The sequence below is a fragment of the Anas acuta genome, chromosome 2 (genome assembly GCF_963932015.1).
Source record: "Anas acuta chromosome 2, bAnaAcu1.1, whole genome shotgun sequence".
In the NCBI taxonomy this organism is placed as follows: Eukaryota; Metazoa; Chordata; class Aves; order Anseriformes; family Anatidae; genus Anas; species Anas acuta.
The window spans coordinates 153748039-153775435 of record NC_088980.1 but is presented as its reverse complement, the minus strand read 5'-3'; the positions used below and the strand labels follow the sequence as shown (position 1 = coordinate 153775435).

At 38.2% G+C, this 27397-nt stretch overlaps 1 protein-coding gene across 5 annotated transcripts in view; it reads left to right on the top strand.

Moving 5' to 3' along the window:
• Positions 1-27397, top strand: part of TRAPPC9 (trafficking protein particle complex subunit 9) — a 479897-nt gene that overhangs the window by 228252 nt on the left and 224248 nt on the right. For all 5 annotated transcript variants that reach the window (XM_068672718.1, XM_068672714.1, XM_068672715.1 and 2 more), the window contains one exon: positions 10235-10325. In XM_068672718.1, the coding sequence (XP_068528819.1) occupies positions 10235-10325 (91 nt within the window). The remainder of the gene's footprint in view (positions 1-10234; positions 10326-27397) is intronic.

Below are 27397 nucleotides of genomic sequence, written 5' to 3'. Positions count from 1 at the left end.
TCAACTCACTTTATAGCAGTGTTACTGAAAAGAAAAGTAATTAGAACGATGAAGCTTGTAATAATTATAGACTGTTTAAGGTTAATTGTGCTGTATATTATTTAGATGATGTTTGGGTCTTACTCTAATGGCTTTGCCTGAATCATTGAGCCTGCCACAAACCCTGTATGTTTCTCCTAACATTTAGGGAACTGAGGAAGCATAGTTAGGGTTGATGAGTAGTAGTTTCATAGGGTCAAATTTTTTATGCTCTTCCCCACACCATGTAAGTGAATCATAAAGAGAGATGTGAAGCTGGTTTAACGAGTTTTCATATATTTAATTAAATTTGAGCAAATCAGAACACATTAGAATAATTTATTTCCAAGTCCTTTAATAGATGCCATTGTATATCTTATCTTGGGTAGCTGTTTTAAGACTTAGAAAGGACTTCAGCGATGACTTAGTCGTCTTAAACATCAAATCCTTCTAATCATTCTAAATGCAGTACAATATTCCCTCATTATTAATAATAAGAATTTGCATTACGAAGCTTTCATATACGTTCAGTTTAGAGTGAAAACAAACCAATGGTGTTTCTGTAACTTACATTACTTCCCTAACTCTTAATGCTTTGCTTGTCAAAAATACGCTTTTTCATGATTGTCATCAGGGAAACATTCTCTGCAGCCAACAGCCCCCCCAGCCATGTGTTGATACTCGGCATCCTTCAGGAGATTTATGTTTTTCACTCAGATCATCCTCACATTAGTGTGATAATGGCTGGCAGGAAATGAGAGAAGAGTGGCAGTCAAATCATGGTTTATCTTTAGGGATGTCTTTTTGTGCTTTTAATTGTACTTTTATCTAGTGATCTGAAATGATTTTTTTCTATTCCTCATTATTAAGGCAGCACAAAGCCATACAGGATTAGTCAAAGGCAAAACTTGAGATATAAATGAGATTCCTAGTGCCTAGTTCCATCCAGACTCCCTAGGCAACATTTCAGAAAGAATTCCATTTATGCAAAAATGTCAATATTTAATCAGAACTCACTTAGAAAATTTCTCTGTTATGGAAAGATATAAATATCCTTTGATAGCATAGTTGAATTCTTATGTCGGAATTGAGTGCATAGTTTTAATAATTTTGTCAGGGTGTAAAACTACATTCTCATTCATTTCTGTTGCTGAGCAACACTGTTTACATCCATGCCGTGTTCTGTATTTGAACCCAGCTCTCGATACCCAAACTGTCATGGCTAGCATGTAAATCTGCCCTTAGAAAACTAAGAGAACAACAATTGAATTTTCTGTGTTAAATTCAGTGCAAGATTTCGTTTCTGTTCTCTTAAGATTTATCATGAATGTTTAGTTTGTTCCTAGAACCAAAGCTATTCTGACCTAAGGTACTGAATTCCACACATGTGTATACTTAAAAATTCTTGAAGAAATCTGTGTATTGTTTTCATAGAATCACAGAATGGTTTGGATCGGAAGGGACCTTAAAGCCCATCTAGTCCCAACCCCATGCCATGGGCAGGGACACCTCCCACCAGCCCAGGTTGCCCAAAGCCCCATCCAGCCTGGCCTTGAACACCTCCAGGGATGGGGCATCCACAGCTTCTCTGGGCAGCCCGTGCCAGGGCCTCACCACCTTCTGAGTGAAGAATTTCCTCCTAATCTCTAATGTAAATCTCCTCTCTTTTAGTTTAAAACCATTCCCCTTTGTCCTGTCATTATCTTTCTGAGCAAAAAGTTGCTCTCCATTTTTATTATAAGCCCCCTTTAAGTATTGAAAAGCTGCAGTAAGATCACCCCGGAGCCTTCTCAGCCTTCTTTAGGCTGAACATCCTCATATCTCTCAGCCTTTTTCTACAGGAGAGGTGCTCCAGCCTTCTGATCAACCTTGTGGCCCTCCTCTGGACCCTCTCTCAGCACATCCACGTCCTTCTTGTGCTGAGGGCCAGGCTGGTTGGACGCAGCACTCCAGGTGGGGCCTCACAAGGGCAGAGTACAGGGGGACAATCCCCTCTATCCCCTGCTGCCTACCCCTCTGGTGATGCAGCCCAGAATGCAGTTGGCCTTCTGGGCTGCAAGCACACACTGCTGGCTTGTGTCAAGCCTTTTGTCCACCAGAACCCCCAAGTCCTTCTCTGCAGGGCTGCTCTCAATGAGTTCTTCTCCCAGCCTGTACTCCTGTCTGGGATTGCCCCAAAACATTTAGGTGTAAACAGGTGAAAAAAATGTAAAAAAATAAACCAACAAACAATTCTCCTCACACTTCTGCTAAATTTGAGAAACTTAATTTCTCACATTTTTGAGGCAGCTGTCCTTCCACCAGACTAATTTGATGCTGGCCAGCAGATCTTATTTCAGACACACTTGTGGAAAGATATGCTAAGAAATGGACGGATAGCTTAACTGTGTAAGCTTTGTTTTCCTTCAGAGGCCTGCAGCGAAGAGATAAAAAGTATTTGCAGAAATGCAAAGGGATATAGTTATTTTTATTCCTTACTAGAGAAGGAGTTCTTGCAAAAGCCTTTAGAAAGGTAAGAAAAAGCAATCTCTTTGGTATCTGCCATTATTGAACTATGTTGAACTCTCCGGCTAATCTTTCTGTGCTAAACATATGCATGAGAATATAAGTATGCTTTAGGGAACACAGTTCAGACATTTTTTTTTACAATCAGTCTTGTATTGTTTACGAGGGAGGGGGTATATTATTTAATTTATTAGAAATGAATAAAAACTGATGAAAACTGTGAATACAGCAAAGTGGAAAAATGAGTTGCCATGGTTAGAATTTGAGAGATTCAGTGTTCGTAAGTAACCACAGAAAAGTTGGTAAGCGTCTCCTGTGTCAAGTGTTTTTATATTTTAAATATAATTAGATATGTGGTAGAAATGATATAGAAGGAGAGTAACTCAATTTCTTACACTTTTTAAGGAAACTAACGTCTTGGTAAGAAGATTACAATTCCTTAAATTATTACAGCATTTTGGAGTTATATGAAAGCATCCCACAAACAAAGGTTTCAGATTTAAATGTGTGGATGCCTTTGAATAGAGTGGAATTAGCTCAGTTGGAAGGGACCTACAAAGATCATCAAGTCCAGCTGCCCTGGTGCAGCTTCCTGCCATTCTCATGTGTCCAACTTTGTTGCCCTCCTCTCCTTGCTTTCAAGGACCTTTTGTTCAGGATGTAGCGAAAAATTATACAGAACCCCTGTAGGGCCAAAAATAGTTCCCAAATAATGAGGACTTCAAGTTGCGTCTGAATGTCTTGAGGAGCATCAGGAATATCTTCCAGTATGAAAAGCACATTTTATTCATTGAAATATTCATTGAAATATTTTATTCATTGAAATATAAAATACATTTTATTCATTGAAATATTCAGGTTTTCGAGTGAGGTTTTTTTTTTCAGTGCTTCATTTGTGAAAGTATTGTAACGCTTGATGAATTTTCATATACTTTTGGAGGGCTGAAGGCAGGAGGTAAAGACAACATGGTATATTATTCAGTGTAACCTCTGTACATTTTTGATAGAATGAAAATTAGTCAGAAAATAGACCTTCTTCTGTGAAAGCTTACTGCCATGCCGTTTCAATTAAGAAAAATTCTGAAGTAATTTAATTTAGAGTGTCATTGAGATTATAGGTGTATTGAGATAATTTAAATTAAGAACACGCTGTCTTGTTTTTTAGCATCTGGTAGATGGCATCTGGTATCAGCTTAACAACCAAGGTTTGTTGTTTTAACACAGGATTCGAACAGATGGAGCACATGTAGTATTAAGGTGGCTAATATTTTCAACTTATGCTTCTCTTCATGTTTTCTAAATATTTTTAAACAAAATTTATGTTTTCTGCAAGGAACTTCTATGCATTCTGTCTTAAGGATCTAGGCATCTGTACTAAGAGTTCTTTAAAGGTTTTAGAGTGCTGTATCTGTTGCTGAGTGCTGTGTCTTTCTATGTTCATACCGCTACTCTGTACCTGGTTTCTTCAAACCCCTGAGCTAAGAAATGTCACTTCTGCCATGTGGAAGATGAAGGGTAGGTTAAATTTCTCTTTGTGCTCTTTACCGCAGTCCTTGTTAGACCCACCATTTACTATTGCTCGTCAGGATATTGGATTAATCTCTACCAGCTACATTTTGACTGAAGAAATTTGGATATGTTCAGACTCATTTCAGAGAATTTGGTCATTTTCAAGTGATCCTCGTTTTCAGAAAAATACGCGAGGATTTATCAATGTTCACCTGGCTGAAGGGATTTTTTGTAGGGATCACAGAAAGGTTTGCTTAGGGGCAACTTGGCTAACCATCAAGAGGTTATTTATGCTTTAGTTTTATATCTAGTGGTTTTTGGCATAATTTGCTGCTGTGTTTTAAGTGGTCTGTCTCCATCCTGTAGTTCTGGGTGCCTCTTCTCAACCCTCTCCTGATCAAGTGAGGTAAGAACACCTTTGCCAGCAGCCTGGCTGGTCTACTGAGCTTGGCTTTAAGCTTGGTACTTCACAGGATGGACACCAAAGCCTCTAAAGTAGTGGGAGAACAACAGAGAAGAGACAAGCATGTGTGGGAGAATGTGGATTCCTGAATTGCTGAGATGTGGAAATACCTTGGAGGGCACGGATGTCACTCAGAGTGTTCTTGACAAGGTGGAGAAGTTGATTGGAGCAACCCTACTGATTTCAGCAACAACAACAAAGGAAATTCTTGCAGCTGGAGTGGAGCTATTCTGTGCATCAATATAGGCTAGAAATGAGATGGCTAGAAAAAAAGAACGTTGGGTTCTGCTGGACATCATCATGTATGAGTCAGTGTTGCACTCGTGTACTGATGAAGGCTCACTCTGTTCTGTCCTGCACAGGTGAGAGTATAGCCAGTCAAGATAAATGACTGTTATCAACCCCTTGGCACTTCTGTGTCTGCACCTGGAATACTTTGTACTGTTTTGATGTTTGAGTGTGATGGAGATACTGAAAATACCATGTAGGAGGCCACCAAAATGATGAGGGAGCTGTAGCACACAAGGTGCAAGAAGAAGCTGAGAAAAATGGCCTCTTGGGCCTCCGGTTTCCAGAGAAGCTAAGACTGTGTTGGGATCTGATTGTTCCCTTCAGGTTCCTAGGGGATGGCTGTGGAGAAGACCGAAGCAGACCCTGCAAGATGCCCAGTGCAAGGATGAGATGACTATAGAAAGGTGCAGCAAGAGTAATTCCAGTTAGGTACTGGGAAGAAACCTTTTCATGGTGATGGCAGTCCAGCAGTGGAACAGGTTGCCCACAAGTGCTGTAGAATTGCTATTCTTGATGATACTGAAAAATTCAGGACAAGGCCTTGAACAACCTGATATAATTTTGATGTTTTCCACCCTTTGAGCATAGACTCAGACAGTAACCTCTAAATCTGGCTTCCATTTTGTGATTTGTACAGCCATGCAGTGGAAAATTCCTCTTCTGCCCTGTCTCCTGCTCCTCCCAGGTTTGTTTTCAGACACAAAATTTCTGATCTTTCCTGTGAAAAAAAATGCTATTTCAGTGAAATGAGACGGTAAAGTTTTGGATTCACATTGATAAAAACATCTGGGACCTCACACTAGCAGCCTTTACAAATGAAACTTCCAGTGCTACCTTAAATATCAAACTCCATTTTTAACTTTTCTAATAGTTAGACTTATTTTTTTTTTATTTTTTTTTTCAGCATTAATTTCTGTGATTTATATGAAGCCTGTCCTATTTTAAACGTTTTCTTACAGGTTTTGAAATTGCAGCCTATGTCTCCTCTGATTTTTCTTTTCTATATTTAAACCTAATTGCCAGCGCTTTTTTTTTTTTTTTCTTCAAACCACATTTTCTTTCCGTCGCATTGCTATGTTTTTCTCAATATGTGGAATCCAAAGCTGTAAGCAATACTTCAGGTGAGGCTTCTTGTGAAATAAAAGCTACATCTTCCATGTTTCAGATCCGATGCTTGCTCTGAGAATAACGTGTATTCTTTTCCAAGTGTCCTGTACCTGATTGATTTTGAGCATATAGTTCCACCTGAATAATTATTCCCAACTTCCCTTTATGAATTTGTTGACTCCTTCCAGTTGATACTTGGAACTTTTCTTCCTTTAATTTCACCTAACTGATTTTTAAACGTCCCACTCATTCATTAGGTTTCTGAACACTGACATCTTTTCCAAATACATCAATTTTATGAATGTGTTTGTATTTCATCATCTAAGTAGCCAATCAAAATTTTGAAATAATTATGTATTGGACAGAAACTTGAGTCATCTCATTTGATATGCTGCCTGGGTTTGACAGCAAACCCCTGGTAACTGTTACTGAAATTTACTTTTCTATTTGTCTGTTCTGACTTCATCTTGATCATAATTATGAATTGCCAGTTAGGGGAATATTGCATGTTGTGGCATTTTTAATTCATTATAGATAGATTTCCTAAGAAATACTTTATTTGAATGGAGCTTTACATTCCCATACAGCTTCTTAGCATCAGCAATTGTTTGCAATGGTAACTTTTAAATTTAGGAACCTTAATAACTGCATGTAATTAGTTTTAGTAATAAAATACCACAATAATAGTAAAGCAGAAAGCTTAAAATATGACTAAGGCTACTGCTATAAGTAAACTGTGTTCATTAATCATTTAAATCTGTTTTTCATTAGTATAATCTTATTTATGAACATTTGCTAATTTGTTTATGATTGTGAGCATGCTCCCACCTGTATTTATTTGCAAAAGAACTCAGAAATATGTTAGTGAAAATAAATCTTTGTAGAAGGATGCAAGGTGTGGAGTGCTGCATAGCACAGAGAAAAGTCAGTAATTTTAATACAGAAATGGTTTTTAAAACTCTCTTGTATTTTTAAGCTGCAGGTTTTGGGTAACAATGCAGAGTTATAAATGGAGGCACCCAACCACACATTAGGCAACCAAGTTGGTATAAAAAACTAAAGTTTTCCTAGGGGAAATAACCAATTCATTTGTTGTCATTCAAGTTTTTAGTATGAAACAATTTACATCATACACAATCTGTTGTTGCTAAAAAAAAAAACATGAAGTGAACGTGTCTACTCTGTAAAATTATTTTTTTTTTTTCCTCAATAGTATCTGGTCGTTGTGTGTTCATTGCATCCGAGGCCCGCATTGAAACTCATTTTCTTGGCCAAGAGACAAAAGTCTTGAATTGCCAAACATGAGTAGTGGAAACTGGAAGGCATCTGTTTCATTCCAGGCTGTTAAAAACAAAAAATTTGCTCTTAGAATTGAGGCCTGGGTCAACAGAGGCATTTCAAAATGGGACTGCTACGGAACAGCAGGTTTCTGATCACTGTGGCAGGTCACGAAAATGTGTGGAGGCTTATTTAGGGAGATTTAATCTACAAAGTCAGACTTCAACAGCCTGTACTTCTGTTTATCTGAGCATTTTTTTTTCAATGACTTTTACATTCTAGATCATGACCTTGTCATTCATCAGGTTGCACTTTGAGCAAAGAGTGGAACCAGCTGATTTGCTTTAATTGGCAACCAAAGGCTTGAAATTCACTGCTCTTCGTGCCTGCTAGGCATGCTCAGACCATCCCACCACACCGAGTTTCTCTGTGATTCTTTGGTGATTTTTGTCTCTGAGGCTGCCTGGCAGTGGGGTTTTACCTGGTCTGGATGCTTAGGGAACTTTGTGGGCAATATCTTAGGTGCTTAGAACACCATGCCCTGCAACGTGTGTCTGTTGCCCCACTTCACACTACTGTGTTCCTCCAAGAAGAGTCTGGCTCCATCTTCTCTATACTCTCCCACTATGGCAGAGAGCAGTAAAATTTCTTCTTGGGCTTTCTTCTCTTCTTGAGACCACACAAACCCTGTTCTCTCAACTTTTTATGTTGTGTGCTCCTGCACTCTATAATCATCTGGGCAGCACTCCAGGGAACTTGATCCAGTATTTTGGTGTCTTGTACCAGGAAGCAAAAACTGGACATGGGGCTTAAAAAGTGTGTAAAGGTAATTTTTATTAGTTGATATGCATATATGTATTAAAATCATTGTACATATTTGCCAGAGGGTGGGAACAATGATCTAAACAAAGACTTTCTTCTGAATATTGTACTCACCTGGAGGAACTTCCCATAGTTTTATTGGTCTGTTGCAGAAGTATCACGTGCATTGCAAAATATTCTGCATCGAGTTGAACAGGTCGTTGGCTGTAGAAATAATCTGTGGATGTGTTGAATTTGAAATTGCAAAAATGTGTTTTCCTTATGAATACATGGATCTGTTTTGATAGCATTTACCCACAATAAACTTTGGAGAATCACCTTTTTTATAGTCATTTCATAATGGTATCTGAGGCATTAAGCTTTCCATGGAGCTTTAAGCAGTAAAAATTTATAATATTCCAGGCACCACTGTGAGCCAGTTGTAAGTAAATTACAGTTAAGTTAGCTTAACATTACGGGTAATGGCAACCGCTCTGTTTTAAAACTTCTTTAAAATACTGCCTTTTTATTAGTGCTTTCCCTTGCTTATATTCCTTAGATTAAAGATGTGATAACAGAATTATTTATCTGCTGCGTCTATAAAGCCCTCCAAATATGTATTCTCTATCTCGCAGTTTGGTTGATGCCAATTATTCTGTTGTGCTGGTGGCCTGGCTTTTATTTTTCAGCAGCAATGTCTTTCTGAGGTGGCAGTCTGCTGTCCTGAACTTTCCAAATAGGTGGGTCTCTGCAAGGTTGTTTATGGCTTTCAGATTCTTCTGGTAAGGTTTGTGATTTCTTTTTTTAGTGTGAGGTTTCTAGATTTTTTTTTTTTGAACCTTCTGAAGAATACATAATTTTATGTCCTGTGGTAGAAATTAGTTGTTTTCAGTACCTGTTAATTTTCTTTTAAATGACTCAGATGAGAACATACTTCATCAGTCTGATGATGTGCCACCCTTTTCAGAGTTTTGCAGAAAAAGAACTGATGGCTTTAAGGAGTTGTTTATAAAAACTCATAGATTTTTCTATCTTAGTTTATCTGTTTGTGGGAAAAGTGGCTCCAGTTCTTTTTGGAGTAGTTGGATAAAGCCTCGAGGCATCTTCCTGGGAGTTCAGCCTGTAAAGATGTTGGGGACAGCACTTCACATCTGGTTATTATGTTTGGATAAGGAGAATTTTTGAGAAGCTCATGTGCTGAGCCTTGCTTGCTCCACATCCGCTTCTTCCTGAAGGTGAAATACCTGAAGGGAGGGCACAAAGAAGATGACGCCTCTCAGCCTACCTGAGACAGGAGCTTCTTGCGGCACAAAATTGTGCCAAAGCCAGTCAATGCAACACTGGCTAAATACAAAGTGGTTCTAATGTTTGTATGTCCTTCAAGGCCCTTTGAATTCAGTGCTCTTCTGAAATCAGAGAATTAGAAAAAAAAATCCAGTGTTCTTTGAAATAAGTTTCCTCATGCACCCCTTTATATAGATATCATATTAATATATTATTTATAATTTTTATTATGAATTTGTTCAAATGGAAAATGATATCTTCGTGTTCCATTGTTTTTGAAGCCCTTTAAACGCATAGATTCTCTTTTTCCCAACAGGTGATTTCAGTTCTCTGCTGTCCTTAGAGTAAGAATATATTTTCTCATTTCAGTCTGAGGTTGTCACTGAGTTCATACAGGACTGAGTGGAAGGGAAGCCTGCAGGTTACATGCCCGTGTGATTCTGGTTTGATGTTTGCCCTTCATAGAATCATTGACTGGCTCGGGTTGGAAGGGACCTTAAAGATCAAATAATGACATTGTCACTAAATTCTCTACCATTCCTTGTATGGCCACAGAACTTGCACCAAGCCAATATTCAAAACTAACCTGCCCCACATTTGTTCTGGTTTGTATTTTATCTCTTTTTGTTTCCAAATTGTTCTTAACTTGTCATTTTGAGTTATGAACCTGCACCATATACTTACAGATTCTGCATTTTTTCCAGATTTTTTCCCCTTGTGCTGTACTATTGTTCAGACACATTTTACCTTTGCATATTTATATTTAATGCTCCTCAGTGGAATTAAATTTTTATATTCCAGAGATACAAATTGCTCTAATTATTATTGTTAGCCAATTTACTGACTAATACAACCAAATATAAAACTTGAACCTTTAATGAATCTTGAAGTTGCAGTTTTGATTTCCAGTAATAAAATTTGTGCGTGCTACATGCTCTTTTTCTCTCTGAATCAAAGTTTTCCTTAATTCTAATTTACCCTTCCTTGAAGCGTGAAGGAGAAGCAAGTGTGGAAGGCGTTCTCAATCAACTGGTCCTGGAGCATCTACAGCTGGCTCCTCTCCAGTGGGGTGAGTAATGTCAAAATCTACTGATGATCTCTTCTGAGGACGTACTGGTTTGTAATTTCTGGCTGCATGAGAATGGTAATGTTTTCATTTACTGTTACTCTGTGATACAGAAGAATCTGCTAGGATTTTTTTTTCCCTTTAGATGTTTTGCTTAGCTGAATGTAACCGTAAAATTTATATCAATTTTATTTTAAGTATTGCTGTTCAGTGATGGTGTATATGAAACCTGAGCATGCACTTTTTCCTGTAATTTGTGGTTGGAGTTGTTTTGCAGGAGAGGTGGCTGCTGCTTAAATTTTCTCTTTGCCTGACAGTGCGTGTTTTTAAAGTAATTTCTCTGAAACATTTTCATATGGAATTGCAATATTATTTATGGTATATTTCTCACCATAATCTAGACATTTGCATTAGTATCTTTTTTAGTAATCTTAGTAAATCTTAACTTTGTATTTACAGCGATGTTCCAACAGCTAAATATTTAATTGATTTAATTTTGAAGAGGTGTGATAATTTGACTTGTGTCTGAGGTTCTCAACAAGGCTTGTGTAGAGATTTTGGAACGTGGGGTGTTTTATCCCCAACTCTTCTATTGCAATGATCGGTTACAGAAGAAGTGCTGTGTTTGTAAGAAAACTGTTTTCAAAGTCTGTTTTAAAAGCAAATTTAACTCTATGTTCCTTGTTCTAATTAATTTGATGACTCAGAGGGGACCACTTTTAAGGAGCAATGGTCCATCAGCATTGTCTGAGCTAATTATTTAAACTTAAAAGACCCCAAATGCTATTATTTGCATACATTTATTCTTTCAAATTGTTTTTTTCAAGCATACAGACCACTGTCAACTCATATGTCAAAATGTATATGCACCTGATATATTGATAAGAAGGCTAAAACTGGTAGTATTTCGAATCTGTTGTGTTGCAAACATGTTGAACTTTAAGCATCTGTCTCTGAAACCATGCTTACCTGGCAGGTGTTCTTCAGAGGATTCAAAGATTTGGTAACACTTGCTTGAATGTCTGTCTTTGGTGATTTGGTCCTCATCAGTAAAACAGGCAGCTTGTGTCGGATGTTGTCATCTCAGGTCACTTGGGAGTCATCTTAGTTCTACTGAGTGCCGTTGACCTTCAACAGGTTTGTAGTCTGGGCTCTGGGCTTGGAAATCTTTCCTTGTCATTTTTGCATAGGAGATTATTTTAAGGATGAATTCCTCTTCTTCTTCTTCTTCAATTTTTTTTTCTTGGTTTTCTTTTAGTTTTCAGTTAACTGCCAAAGTCTACTAGCGTCTAAGTCAAAGAGACTTTTAGAAGCATAGGGCTGTGTTTGCTAATCCTGCCTAAATGGTGATTTTCATTGATATTTTAATGAATTATTCGGGAATCATGAATGTAGCACCGATTTACAATAAAATCCAATTGCCTGTGCAGTTGGTAATTTCTCATGTGGTTGCTTAATTCAGTTAGAGTTGCAGTTGCTGTAGTTTTGAGAACATATGAACACCAACCAACACTCCGTGATGTTCTCTGTCTCATACCTGTAAAATCTGATTTTACTTGAAAACAACAACAACAAAAAAGAAAATAAAAAGCAATGGAGAAATTTCAGTTTCAACTCTAACTTCCCATATTCAGCAGCTGAATCTTTGCTACCTGGTTTCACCACCTTGTGGCCAGGTAAACCTACCTGCAGTCATCCTGAGGAAAGCTACTGGGGTCCTTCAGAAAGACCATGGCATTGGCAGGGTAATTTTGATTTTATTAGTGTATGGGATGGAGGAGGAATTAAAAGATTGTCTTCCAGTGTGACACATCGTCCTTCAGACTCAATTTTAGCCAGATTACGTTTCCTACTCAGCTGTTAGAGGCATAGTAAAGTATTACATGTTTTAAATCATCGTCAAAGACGCAATGCACATTTTGTTTTCCTGTTTTTTTGTTTTTTGTTTTTTTTCCTTTTGCTTTGAAGTGATAGAAACAGTGTTTGTGCTTTCGTGTGGTTTATTATAGACCTTAACTATCTTGTACAAATCTGCTTTTTTTAGTGGTGGTGGTCTGTGCTGAATACCAATATTGAGATAATCTTATGCAAGCTGTCTTAAACGTTCTTTGACCGTTACCATTGCTACTTAAAGACCTGTCATCTTAATACGTATAATTAAAGCAGCAGTATTTTACAAATGTTCTTTTATCATCCCGCCTCTCTGATTTTTTTTTGATGTTATTGATAAGTTACTTTTAAGAATAATGTAATATAGCAGTGTCGGCCACTTGAATTTCTTTCCTCTTAATCATCATCCTGTTTGTAGTCAGAACCTCACTTTGCTCTAAGCTTTGCTTTTCTGTAAGAAAGATGATCTTGCGTTTTAATATGAACACTCTTTATATTAGCCATCATTGTAATACAACCTTTGAATATATTGGCTAAGAAATGTTGCCTTCGTGTTGTATCAAGAAATTGATCCTATGATTATTCAAAGCTTTTCCTATATTGATGGTTACACTGAAGGGTTTACTTTATTATAAGGGCTCACATTGAAACACGAATGAATATTTAACATGGTTTTGATTTAAAAAAATGGCTGGCTCTTGTTCAAAATTATAAAAGCTGGACTTCAAAATTTATTTTAAATTTGATGTAATTTATATTAGAGTTAATACTACATTTCTAAAATTATAAAAGCATATTGAAATAATTTTTCATGGAAACTTGACAGTCCTGTCTTTGTTTCACCGAAGGCAAGGCAAAGAGTAGAATTAAAAGTTAGTGGCAGTGAAGTTTTGGTCTAAGGGTCAGAAGTCAGCTCTGAGAGTTGTCAAATGGAGGAAAAAAGTGGCTCTTAGTGGACAGTGTGGGTTGTGATTTCATATGATTAAATGACCGGGGAAGGGAACAGTATTTAAAACATAAGGAATCGTAAAAAAGAAAATATGTCAAAGGCTAGAGAGGGAGAGTTCTTAATGTGTTGTTAAAATTGATTTTAAGATTTAGGACATCTCCGTAAAATGAAGTTGTCTATTAGCAAGGTTAGTAAATCACGCGTAATTGAAAAACATGATCTTGCTCAACACCAGCAAGTTCAATGTTCTCTAAAATTTATGACATATTTTCTTTTTATTGCTGGGCAACAAACCAAGTGTAGGAATAGATGTGGTTTTAAGGTGCATATATTAATATGATCAAATCAAGGAAACATAGCCTGCAAAGTTTAATGAGAAGAACCAAGACTCTTCCAAGGCGTACATATGTCATGCAAGTCCTGGGGTTTGATTTGCAAACGATCAGATGGAGGCAATTGTAATTGCTTGCAGTGAGATATTTTTTCGATTTGTATTTGATTTATGTTGCTACGTTTTGCAAGCAAGCAAAATTTGGAGACCAAACACTTATCAGTTTGATGGTACTCTTCTGCGTTTTATAGGGAAATAATCATAGGTACGAATGCCATACACAAAATGTTGTTACTGAAGTTGAAATAGACTGAATTTGAAATGGGCTTTTGATTGAACCTGGAATAGGTTGGACCCAGGATATTCCTGCATTCAAATTTGACAACCACATCTAAAGGGAGACGTTCCCAACTTTTTGCATGCTGTACATAAATTTCACAACAGAAAGTTTTTTGCAATTCTCCTCCTTTGTAAAGCAAAAGAAACTGAACTTCTGTTGCTGGCTGCAACCACAGAGTGAAGATGTTTTTTCCTGATGGTCCTCATACATGATAGAGTGAAGATTTATTGTAGAAGTTTGATTTAGGAATTTAGAATTGTAGACCAATCTTGAAGTGCTGCACATCATAATATATAGGGCAAACATTTAGCTTTTCCTTCCCTGTAGAAACTGGCTGAATAACTGAAAACCAATGATTATAAATAAGCTATAAAGGCTGTATTTGCAATAGTATTCTAGGAACCATGCGATGGTTGAGCATCACCCCAGGCAAAGTCCAGAAATACCTTTTGCTTTCATTCATTCTTTTATTTCATTTGCTCATTCCATTCATTCTTCACTTCTTACTTTCTAATAAATAGGAATTTCAAGACAGCTGATAACAATTCCTTTAATTTTATACACCTTTTCACAGTGCAATATATTTCATTTTCATGTTATTGAAGGGAAAACTAACAATATTGCTGTTAAATGTTGCTTCCAGATCAGAATTAAGGAAAGTGGTGGGTCAACGTCTTAGTTATTTACATATAGGTAGAGTGTACTACATTTCGTTGTGGGCCCACAATAAATTGTTGGTTTACTTGCATCATGCGGGCATGTTGTGCTTACAGAAAACTCAAAAAGTCAGAACTGACGGATGGTGTTAAATTGTCTCTTCCAAGTAGTTAGCATCAAGAGGAAAGGTAGATTTTAAAGTATGTTGGTGTGTTTTAGGAGGATGCAATCCACAACAGCTTGTTTGGAAGTTCTGTCTGGTGATGTTTCACAAAACATCCTACGAAGTACTACTTTTTAACGAAATTATCTCAAAAACATATTGTTTGTTTTAAAGAGCATCAAATTAGAATAATTTTTCACAGCTTATGTATTTAATGGATCTTAAAATTAATTACTGAAGCTACTCGCCCATTTTATTTTGTATTTTCCAGTCTGACCTTAGACCATAATTAAATCTTCCTTTCCACAGTTTATGTGATTAACTCCGAGATTGCAGCAGTGTCAAATCGCCATGTCCTGAATACAGAGGAAAATATTTTAAGGTATTTGTCAGATGAGGAAGTCATACATCCTTAGCCTGTGTCCTGGCTGCTATCTTGACACCCTGACAGTTTGTCCCTCCTCCAAGGCCTCACTTAAAAAGAGCCAGATCTCTGCAGACATGGTTACTGCTAACAGTTTGGGTTTAGTTGGGGCAGTCCTACAACATTGCTCATCCTCCGTCTTTGAATCACATCTTGGTATTTGTTAAAAGAATAGTTTTAAGAGGGAACTGCAAGGAAGCAGTTTTCCTTTCTCTTTTAATACACAAATCACTCATTATCACGGGATCATGTGGATTACGTAGGGATAAGCTTGGGAATATGGAGAGATCGGGTGGGTATATCAGGGTCTGTCCTTCAGAAATATTACGGTTATTATTCTAGTCATTTATCAAACTAAAATACTCTTAAATGTTTTGTACTTCAGAATTACAGTAGGCTGGCTATTACCTTCAGAAGTAAGTTGAAGAAAACGGTAGCCAGAAAATTTGAAGAGAAAGTTGTCTATGAGAGAGAGAATCGCAGTGTGATTCATAGCAAGGCAGAAACCGAGAAACAGTTGGGTGGTAAATGAATTTCACTAGGTAACCAACCTTTCTCATCCATTTAGAAAAACCTTCAGGTTTTTCATTTTTATTTTTAAGAATTAAGAGAGGTGGGAACACTTTCGTATCTTAACAGCTTGTGTGCAGGCTGCTTTGGAGGATATTTTGGCAATGTCAAATAAGCAACATGCTTTAGTTACTGGGAGGTGTTAAGGGACTGGGGTAGTACATTGAAAAAAAAAGGACTAACTTGATAAAACTAGGGCATCTGGCACAAAAGTAACATTCTCACATGTCAAAACATGCTATTGTGTGAAATGCTAGGAATCAGCTGTTGCTTCTAATTCTTACCAAAGCCTTGGTTACTCTAAACTGAGGGGAAAAACTTGCAGAGAAAGGGTTTCAGACATAACTTGCCTAGTAGCGATTTCAAAGAAAAGGTACTAAGAATAAAGAGAGCACCAAAAGGTGAAAATAAATGAACAAAACCTCCTAGATTGGGTAGAGAGCCAGTGGTTACATCCTTCTTGGGTTTCTGAAGGAACCGGTAGCTGAAGCTGCAGGCCCAGAATTTCTATCAAAGCAGGGAGAAGAGGCTGGAAGGGAAAAGGAGTAATAAATACTAATGGAGTTGTCTAAGCATTGGTCTAGGACCATTCTTTTACAGCTTTGCCAGTGTGAACTGATAGTGATTTTTGCTTTAAAAAAAAGAAAAAGGAAAAAAAAGACGAGGAGGAAGAAGAACATACTGATGAAATATGCTGCTGGCTCAAAGACAAGCACCACAGTCTCTTCAAAAAGATCAGGCTACCATGCAGGAATCAATAGATAATCTCAAAAATCAAAGTACCATAACCGAAATGGATGAAATGTAAGTCCAGAAAGGAAGATTATCTGTTCTGAGCCCAATAACAAAGAAATCTGCTCGAAGTTCAGCTGTCTGAAGTGACTGGAGAGGGATTGATTGAGTGTTGCTCTGAGGTACCAGCGTGATTCAGCTGTGAGGAAAGGTGCATGGGATGTCTGCACAAGTCTCTAATGAAACCTCCCATGGGAAACTCTTACAGAAGAGCTCTAATCAAACCAGAGCAGGAAAAAGTAAAGTTTTGGAGGCGATCAAGTACTGAAGACTTATTGTTGGGTTTATGATTATGGGGTTATGTTACCACACTGAATAAAATCTGCTCGGATACCGAGTTGAGTAAATCTGGCAGGTGGATTCTGTGTTCCCTACTCAAACATCTGAGACAATCTCTCTTGCTTTGAACTCCACTTTCTCTGATACTGATTCTTTAATTTATCAAAATCAGGGCATAGGAAATAAGTGGAATCGCTGGAAATCTGTCAGAGGACCAGGTTGCAAGGAGGGGAAGAAATTGCTGAAATCAGGCAACTTTTGGCATAAGAACAAACTGAATAGTACCTGTCTGTTAATAAATGCAGTTTTTTTTTTTTTTTTTCTAAGATGCTTAAGGATTTTAATACAATCTTAGAGCAGGAATACTGGCAGAGAGGAAACTACCAGATTGATCAGATACGAAAAGGAAGGAGAAACCCAAAACTTTGTGGTAGCAGGACAATTAACTCATTCAGGTTTGAATCAGGCATGTGCACCTAATACCTTTTGTTCCAGTGAGTTAAGTGACTTACTTTGTTTTCAGTATTTCATTTTACAAAAATTTATTGTCTTTTTAAAGAAAAAAAAAGCATACATAGGTTACTTCTTTGTAGGAATATTGCTTACGACATTGCAGTTAAGCCATAACAGGTGATTGAGGAATACCGTAAAGATGATAAATTGTTGCACAGTCAGAGCAAGGTGCTTAATTTTCTAGGTACTTTTAGAAGCAAATTGAATAATAGATTAATTGAACATCCAAATTAAAAAAATGGAAAGCTATTGAAATAATCAAGAAAACGGGTTACATTTCCAAAAAGAAGTTCAAAGACAATTGTAAGGAAGAAGATTGAAAGGACAAAGAAGCTGGCTTGTAAAGCAGTCAGTGAAAAGTATCACCGAATCTGCAGAGAAATAGATTTCTATTACTTTGATGGACACAGAAGATACCATTTGAATAAAATTCAGAAAAATATAGTTCAGCTTGTGGACAATTAACAAAGAATAAAGGAAAAAAAGATCAGAAGATGTATGTATGAACAAGAGAGGCAAGAAAGATGCTTTGATCAGGCAGGATTTTAATTACCCAGCAATTAAATGAATTGTACAGTTAAGTGTGCAGAGAATGAGAAATGAAAAATAAGCTGATTGTACAATCAGGAATATTCTGAATAGCCTATGTAGGACAGGTTCAACACGTAATTGGTTTCGGGCAGTAAGCAGGAAAGGAAGCCTTGTTCCAGAAGGCATACGCTCAACTTTCCTTATCTAGCTTCTGGTTTTATTCAGCTTTTATTTCTCTTTAAAAAATAAGTCATTCGCTTGGAACCGAATGGCATGAGTGCTGTAAAATGAAAGAAGTCTTTTCACTGACTACCCTGGACTTAGATGAGACTCTTTTACAGAAAAAGGGCGTCCTTTGACTGGATTATGACATCTTCTGAGGAGAAGCTGTAGTTTAGAAGTTCATAGTTGAACAAATTCAGTGGAAGCCTTTTCTTTTATTTTTGTATTTGGCTAAAAGTATTTGCATTTGGGCACACCCCCCCCCCCCCCCCTTAATGTGTTTTGACCCTTTACTTAAGGGCAGCTTGTTCTATGATCAGTAGAAATTTTCTGGGGAACAGACGATCTGGGGGGAGGCAAGGTGGTTTAATTTGCAGTGCTCGTTCTGAAGTAGTCCCTCATTTCATCAAGGAAGCAGAAGTGAATTAATGACTTTAAAGAACATAAATCCACCTCAATAAGCCTTGTAATGCTGAAATTAATAGCTTCCAACTGTCAAAACCTCAACACTATGAGCATAAGACTAGAACAGACAGATTTGTACGAGGAAATACAAGCTTTGACTGAAGTCCTCTCTTTTTCATTTTCTCTCTTCTTCTCATTTATAGTGTTGTTTTTTTTTTTTCTCTCAAAATCGGCTGCTAATTGTCTCTTTTCTAGCTTAAGAGATTTATTTTTCTGTCTCTTTTTTCTCCATTTCTTTCTTAGCCTGTTCCTTCTCCCCATCGTCTCTTTGCTAAAATGATGCTGAAACTTTGTGATTTTACTTTAGTTTTTATTTTATATACCTGACCTTTGTATTAAGTCATCATAATGTGTGTGTGTGTATACATACATACACATATATATATATATATACACACTTAGATATTACAGTTTTAGGCAAGGAAGAGGTAATTCGATTTGATTGATTTGAATAATTAACCTGATTCTTACAAAGGAAGCCAAGCAAAAAGAAAAACCATCCCAAGCTATGATTGTATACTCAGTAGTGATCTTATTTTACTCTGCATTTCCCTATCAAGCAAAAATTCAGACTCACTGCAGTAGCGTTTTTGATTACCTTTGGATACATTAGAAAAAGTTACAGAAAGAGATGGGCTTATTTTTGTTGTTGTTGCTGTTTTTAATTTTACTGTATAAAAGAGCTGAGCAAATGTCTTCTGCAGTATGGCTGCAGTAAGGGTTTTCAACAAAAGACACTGTATTTGTTTTCTGTTATTCATTACATTTCGAGTGGTGTCATAGAAAATTGTGGCTCAGTGGTGTCAGACATGTACAGAGTTGTTACAGAACTTTCATATCAAGGCCAGAGACAAGAGATGAAATAAGGAAGAGTCTTAATTAAAAATGTTAGTGGTATATAGAAAGGGTGAAATGGCTCAGCAGTGTCTGGAATTACACAGAGAGAAATAATTGGTTGCCTCATGTGAAAACTTCAGGGAAAAAAAAGGCAGCAGCAGCAGCAATCCTCAATAATTAAAAGAAGTGTCAAGGGATAATTACATTTCTGTGCTTTGATAAACAGTCAAGTGTCAGTTATCTGAATCAACGGTGGGGTTGGGTTATTCAAGCTAAAGGAAAGTGCAGGTATTAAAAGCATTGGAAACCTTCAGTGAAAAACTTCAGAGCAGAAACAGAGGCCACCAGCCCCAAATGTTTCTGCCTGGAAGCCTTTGAACAGCACTCCCAAGCTGTGGGAGCGTTAGTGAATTTATTATAGTGGGACTTGAGGGCTCAGAGCTGCAACCGAGCTCCAGCCAAGCACTGCTGTGCTGGGGACATTGGCAGCAGGGCTTCTCAGCGGGGTCTTTGCCTTTCTCACACTCGGATGGGTAGGTGGGGTAAAATATGATGTTACACCTATATATCATGTAATTTGGATTCATTGGCCCTCCCAATTACTGCATCCCTGCTTGCATTTCTATCACACTTTTCCCCATATATCCTTCACCTGCGGAAAGAAAACACATTTTTTTTGCAAAGAATTGCGAACTAGTGGTTGTGAAACAAAGAAAAGGAAAAATGAGTGATAAATGTAGTCAAAGGTTTGAGATTAGATGAAAATAAGACCAGTAAACAGCAGTCAGTTAGAGTGAACATCCTGAACTTTGCCTGCTTAAAGAGGCAAAATGACCACTTCTGGTTTCCCAGTGACTATAATTTCTTGTAACTTGTTGGAGCAACCAGCGAGTTTGTGAACTTCTGTTGCTAATTAAGGTATTAATCAGCAGTGCTCTCACTATTTGCTATTTATTTGCTATTTATTCTTGTTAACTGTTAGGATGTATTTGAAATAAATTATTTCTGTTTATGGGTACTTAACAGATCGGGATTTGTATTGCCTGCATGTTTTTTGAATTAATATCATAACATGAAATATACATCTCGATGTTATTTAATTCAGAAGTAGATTGCAGAAAGTGTCTCAGAGTAATGTTGTTTGGAGAGCCTTTTATAAACTTATCGAGCTGCATCTCAGAACCATACTGTGAGTAGGAATTTCAAGATTAAATTTATTTGTGACTCATTTCCAGCCCTTTTGTTCTCATGTCAATAATGTTCTTTAGTTTAAATAGCTTTTCTCAGTCTCTGAAGTTTGCCCTTTTTTACTCTAGCTTTTTATTTGGTGCATTTCAAGACAGCAGTCAGGACTACCTCTCCTAGTCTCCTTGATAGCACAGTGCTATTTTATCGCCTGTCTCACGGTCATTTCAGTAGCCTTTATCTGTGTCTGTTGCAAAATATATATATTTTTTTCCTGAGATCTGCATGACAAGACTAGCTCTTCGGAAGGATCATTCCTGACATGGATCCTTAATGATCTCTACCTTAACAAAGTAAACATGCTTTCCTTTTCAAGATTATCTGTCGTTATCTCCTATTAGTTGCCCTAATTGTAATGAATATTTAGTATTTCACAGAACATGATGTAGGCTATTGAGACCAGCATCGCCTCCCTCACAAATCTTAGTTTGAAATTGGTGAAGATGGAGCAAATCCAGCCTGTTAAACCTTCTGGCACTTTTCAAAGTTTATGTACTAAGATCAATGTGAATTTTGTTGATATCCAGCTACAACGCAGTGATCAGCAAGTGGCTGCAGTCTCCTCTAGCCTAATGAGATCTTCAATGTTTAAGATGGATAATAATGTAATTCCTCTGAGTAAATACAAAATAATTAAACCGCCAAAACTTTCAGATGAACATTTTAATTCCATTTCGCGCTTTGGCTACTTAACTTCCTAATCAATGCTATAGTAAAGCAGTATCTGGACTTATTTCTGTCAGAGATGAATGCAGTGCTATGAAAAAGTGTCTATATTTCAGGCATTGTAAGGTTTATGAATTGATTTCAAATTCCTTTGTCACCAGCATTTTTCATCCCTTAGTCTTCCTTAGCAAACTCAGGCAGATGCTCCATGGCTGACGAGTGAGAGCTGGATTGATGCCTGCAGCTCCACTGCTAAAGAGTCAGATATATAACAACTTCTTTCCTATTATCTTGGCTAGCGTTCTGAGTGACAAAATGGCATTTGTCTATCCAGGTGACTTGTGTTGTCCTTCAAAGCATGGAATCAAACACGTGTTTTGTGCTGTGTTGCTTCCCAAGCACTTGGTTTTGCTAGCTGGATGTTCAGCAATTGTTAGGAAACCCACATGTATGTAGGAGTTTCAAGTAATTGGTTAGTTTTTGTTGTAACTAAACTTTTCTTCATATTCACGTGCAAAATCTTAGAAATCAAAATGTATAGGATGTTGTTGGCAGGGGGGCTGCAGGGCCTCCGTGGGCAGAGGCCAGGGCTGCCCGGTGCTGGACACGGCCCCATGGCAGGGCCCAGCTGAGCCCAGCACCAAGATTTGGGGAAACCAGATTTCCAAAAGGGCAGAGCGGGCACAGGCCGAGGAGGAGGCCCAGGGCGAGGGAGAAGCAGCAGAGGGCCCAGGCCCCAGGAGGAGGAGGGCAGGAGGGGCTCCAGGCCCACAGGCAGCAGGGATTCCCCGGTAGCCCTGCAGAGCCCCCTCTGGAGCAGATCTCCACCCTGCAGCCCGGGGCAGGGCCCCCGCTGGAGCAGGGCCACGGGTGAGGAGGAAGGGGCTGCCGAGAGGGGCTGGGGGGGCTGCGTGCAGCCCCCATCCCCTCCCATCCCCTCCCATCCCATCCCCTTGCTAGAAGCGAGGGGTGAGGTGAAGGGGAACATTGGGACTGGGAAAGGTGGCAGTAAAGTAGTATTCTGTCTTGTTTCTTACTGCCCAAATCTACTTCAATTGGTATAAAGCAAAATCACTCTTCCCCAAGTGGTTCATATTACTCATGACAGTGATTGATGTCTCTACCTTTATCTCAACCCACAAGGTTTTTCATCCTTTTTTCCTCCCCAGTCCTGTTGAGGAGGGGCAGGGAGACAGTGCTTGGGTGACATCTGACAACAGCCTACCAAAGCATGTTACTTCAATTTCTGGATATTCTTCAATTTTTGCCTTTCTGAGATGCAGTAACGCAGTCCATGCAGTTCTTTGGAGCCAATAATACTCAGAAATCTCTGCAGAAGGAGTAAACACCAGACAAAGACTAAAAAAAATATATATAAAAAATGCTAGCTTGATGCAAGACAAGGAATGAAAATGAGAAGTTCAGGACTGTTTACTTGTGAGAAATGTTTTGGCCTTCTGGCTATAGCGCATAGTTTTGGAGCAGGACGTCCATTCAGAAAGCTGCACACAACTCAGCCAAGTAAAAATGGGAGGAGGCGGACGAGCCCTGTGCCATGGGGCGATGCATGCCTGCTAGGGAAGGCAGCTGTAACAGAGGTTAGAGATGATAATGTGGAAGCTGTTCTTCAAAAGGCAAAGTGGCACACAATGAAACTCTGTTATTTTGAGTGTTTGAAAAAAAAAAAATCAGCTACTTGATTGTCAGGCCAAACCTTCCCAAGTTTTCTTCTGTTACTGTAATAAATTGTTTGGAAAACAATGTACTGTGTGAGATTAAGAACAACTCTAAAGCACTGTATAGCATCTCTATTAACCATCCTTGTTCCTTCTAAGGTATCTTTTGCATTGGTGCTGGCAGTTTGGTAATAATCCAGAAGCATTAACTAATTTACGGAAAAGGCCACAGAAGGCATTTACCCTTATCCTATACCTGGAGTTTTAGTCCACAGAACTGTGGATGCCATACACCGTGCCATCAACGAACCTTTAAACGAATTTAGTTGGCTAGTCCTATGATATGAACTCACCATGGAGTTGCTGCATGGGTAAATTTAAAGATGAAGGGAGCAGTGCTGTGCAGAAACCCAGACGTTTCATTTTGGCCGACATTTTATTTGCATCCCGCTCTCTGTTACTCATTTATTTATTTATTTATTTATTTACTTATTTTCATTAAAGTTCAAGCTAGCAGCATGCATATTCCCAGTAGGCGAGTCTTCCAGATATCGTTGGGTAGCACTGTTTATACCGAACCTGGCAGTGATGAAGTCTTTGAACTACCTCGGGAAAGAAGCTTTAAACTCAAATACTGTAGCGATGACTCCTATACTTTTCGTGACATGCCAAAATCTAGAGAGGAGGCTGTAACGAGGCTGTAACAAAGGGCTCTTCTATAGGTAATGCTAAAGAAACAGGAGATGTAAGTGCAGGTTCAAATATTTTCACTGCTGAAGTGGAATTGCCCTGAGCATTTCTCTAGAAATTAAATCTCAGTACATAGGATCTGGCAATTAATAGCAAATCAAAACTGTTTTATATGCGGTGATTAGTCAGTCTTTAATTGTCATTACTTCGTGTTCTGATGGCAAACTGAGTTTATTCAAGTTTGTAAACACTGAAATAAATAGAAGTAAATATTTTGTTCAGTAAAAATTTTACTGGTGTATAATAATGTCTAGGTGAAAAGTCACTTGGGATTTTTTGTATTTTGAAAATGAATCCAAGTCATCTTGCTATTCATTAAGCAGTGCTCTCCTGCTCCATCATAAATAATAAATGCTATGATGGGAAGACTCATCACTTGTTAGTGAAATTTGAATATCAGCAAGTAAGTTAATAGATACAAATAAAAAGCAAGCTAATGTCATCACAAAATATCTTAAAACATGTCTAAAGCTGTAGCATGAATGTCAGGCTTGGATACCATCTCCTGCCTAGGAAAGTGGAAATTAATCAGGATTATCTAGAGCTGTTTCCTGTTTTTTTTTTTCTGTTCCCCATTCAAACCAGCCATAATTGGCACAAATAAAGAATATTTAATTTTATGTGCTTGCCCATGAAACCGGGTGATTTTCAAATGTTTGGAGAAGCTTATTCTGTAAGATCCCATGAAGTCAGGAATATCTTCGTAGTTCTTCCTTTCAACCGCTGTTAGGAGTGGATCTTCATTATGGAAGGCATTATAAGTAGATATCCCTTGTTACCACCACCATCTCCCCAAATCCCAAACCCCATCCCACCCCGTAACACCCCTCACACACATCCCCTGTGTTCTCTACCCCCATTTATGGGGTTGGATATCTGAGAACATTTATGGGAGATAATGGGGATTTAAAAAGATGATGCTGTAAGAAGAAATGCATCTTTCATTCTCCTTTCTTCCCATCCTCTCTAAGTCAGTGTTCCGTGTGCGGAGGTCTCTTCATGAAGACAAATCACGTTTATGAATTTATGTGGATTAAAATATTTCCAAGATGTGTACATTCAAATATTAAAGGCTCTGTTGGGTGCCTGAAAGTAACAACCGCACTAGGAAATTTATATTTTACCCCGCTAATTGTTGGAAAATATGAACCCTTGATTGGTAGGCAATTAGAAGTGTAACATTCTGTTAAACATATCACACAGCATATGGCATGTTAGTAGCAAATCCTCTAATTTGAAATGAAAAAACTATGTAGTTCTGCATATTAGAAAATTTTGCTGGGGATCAAAAATTGCCATTTGTCTAAATATCAGAGGGGAAACATGCATCCGTAGTTATTTTTGCCATCTATATTTGGTTTGTTGTATTAAATTTCTGTTCTCTAACAATAAACAAATATCAAAGTGGGAAACCCGCAAAGTATTTAAGTGTGCCATTAGTTCCAACTAAATCAAACTGTGCCTTTTGTTAAATAAATAAACACCGAATTACCTTACAATGTGTGCTTTAATGCAAACAGATTAGAAACGCTGAGGCAAAAACATCTTTGCATGGCCACAGTACTAAAATTCAAAGGACTGGAGGTTGAGTTTATTGGGATGCATCGATGGGTGATCTAATGGTGCAGTGTTTTGTCAATTGAAGTCATACAAGAGAGCCATAGATGGCCACAGAATAACAGATAAACCTCAGTGGTCTGAAGGCTTGATACGTGTTCTAGGCTTTTGATATATATTCTCTTATCAGTCTTCCTTGGTGTTGTGTTTTGGGGCCTTTTGGGATAATATTGTGAACAAGCTGTCCCAAGCGAACCTTCTGCTTGTGGCCAAAGTCCTCGTATGGTTCCAGAACTAGCACTAGAAAATGCTACCCCCGTTTATAAGACTAATTGTAAATGATGCTAATTTATAAGGCATGGTTTATTGACAGATGGCTTGGGAGTGCAGGTTAGGATGGGAGCAAGTAAACCACATCCAAGAACAGAACGGTTTCCTTTCCCTGTGCTTGTGTGGGGTTACTGCGTGTTTTCAGGTGCCATTAATCTCAGAGGGGATTGCATTTCACTGATTGACTGCTTATACACCCCAATTTTAGTGCGTGTCGGGGGAGTTGAAGAGATCTTTGGATCCTTCAGAAGTGTGTTTGTTAACAGGGTACTTGACAAGCTTGTTATCTCCAAGAATTGGAAGTGCTAAATTTGTGTCACGATTAGCAAGTAATATTTACCTTCTTCGGCAAAATTTCTGGCTTCCTCGTCAGTCTTTCTCTGTTGCTACGTTAGGATAACTCATCATTTAACAAACGTGCCTTCTTTCTGCGTTAATTTACATCTTGTCTCTGGTCTCTTTCCTATGGCATAGTATTTGTGAGACATCAGTCTGATGGTGTAAGTGCCAGCACATCTCCAAGTAACCTCCTAACACCGGCTTTATTAAGTGTTGATCCCAAAATGGTGAGTAGGATCCCCATTCTGCTCATCTCCTTGCCCCTGCCTTTGTCACTCTCCTCCTTCAGTCACTGAGAAGGACTCCTACCAAAACGTAGCTGAGTGCTGCAGCCCAGCCTTGGGAGAATTTGTGTCCCTAACTCGAACTGGGCAGGAAAGAAAAATTTTTTCTGCTCTAGCAGATAACTGATCGTTTGTTATGCTCAAGTACAGACATCGGCTTTGTTGCGACTTTGTGCTTCATTTTGACATCGCATTATACAGTCGATTTGGCATTGAACTGGAGAAGATGAGAACACTAGGAAGCAGATTCCTCAAAATATTAATTTTGTATCGCAGACAGCTCTCCAAAACGTTGCATGGGGAAGAGAGAGCTCTTCTGCTTTCTGCTTTACTGACCAAATTACAGTGACTTTGGAAATCTTCAATCTTGCACATTTAAAATCAGTTTGTGCTACAAAGCCTGAGGTTTGGTATCGGTTGTTCCTGTTGTGTGTTGTAGTCACTAATCCTTTTAATGAAGAGCTTTTAGCATTGAAGAGATTCTATTTATAGTAAAGCCATTAGAGCATAAAGCTCCTCATTGCTATTCTGCAGCATGTAGCTGTAATGTTTGTCAGCGGAGAAAAGATATTTTTAGCTGCAGCATTCAAAACCAAGGCTGAAAGGTCAAGAATCCTCGCGGGGATATGTTCTGCTACATCAGTGCTATCACACAGCTGCTGTTTACTGTCTTATCGTTCTTCAGTAATAAGAAGATTTCTTTATTGTGACACTAAAGGTATAAAGCATCAAAAGGATTTTGTGCATGAAATGAATACTCGGGGAAGGATGATGTATCCAATCACATTAAATGTTCTACTTCTCCTTAAGTGAATGATTTTATTTTCCCGAAGACTATCTCAATGCCTATTCATCAAAAGATTCATTCTAGGAAAGTTTTTTATTAAAGGGGATGAGACCTAATGCAAGCAAACGGCAATCTGCTGAAATAGGGAAGAATTTTAAGCACACGCTATTCGGCCTGACGTCTCCACCATTCATTTTCTGAGCAGCGTACTGCAGGAGCAGAAGACATAATACCAACGTGTAGTTTGCCAAAGGGGAAGAAAAAAAAAAAAAAAAAGGAGTCTGGAGATTTCTATTGGTAATTCGAGGAGCAGAATTGTGGGTGGCGGGGATGGTATCTGCTACAGGACAGCGCAGCGAGCACAAAAAGCTCCCGTGGTCCTATTGAAGCAGGTGGAAAAGGGAGAAGGGAGAAAAGAGGAGGGGAAAAAAGGGGTAATTATAGGAATCCAAGGCTGGCATGTATCAGCCGGGTGTAC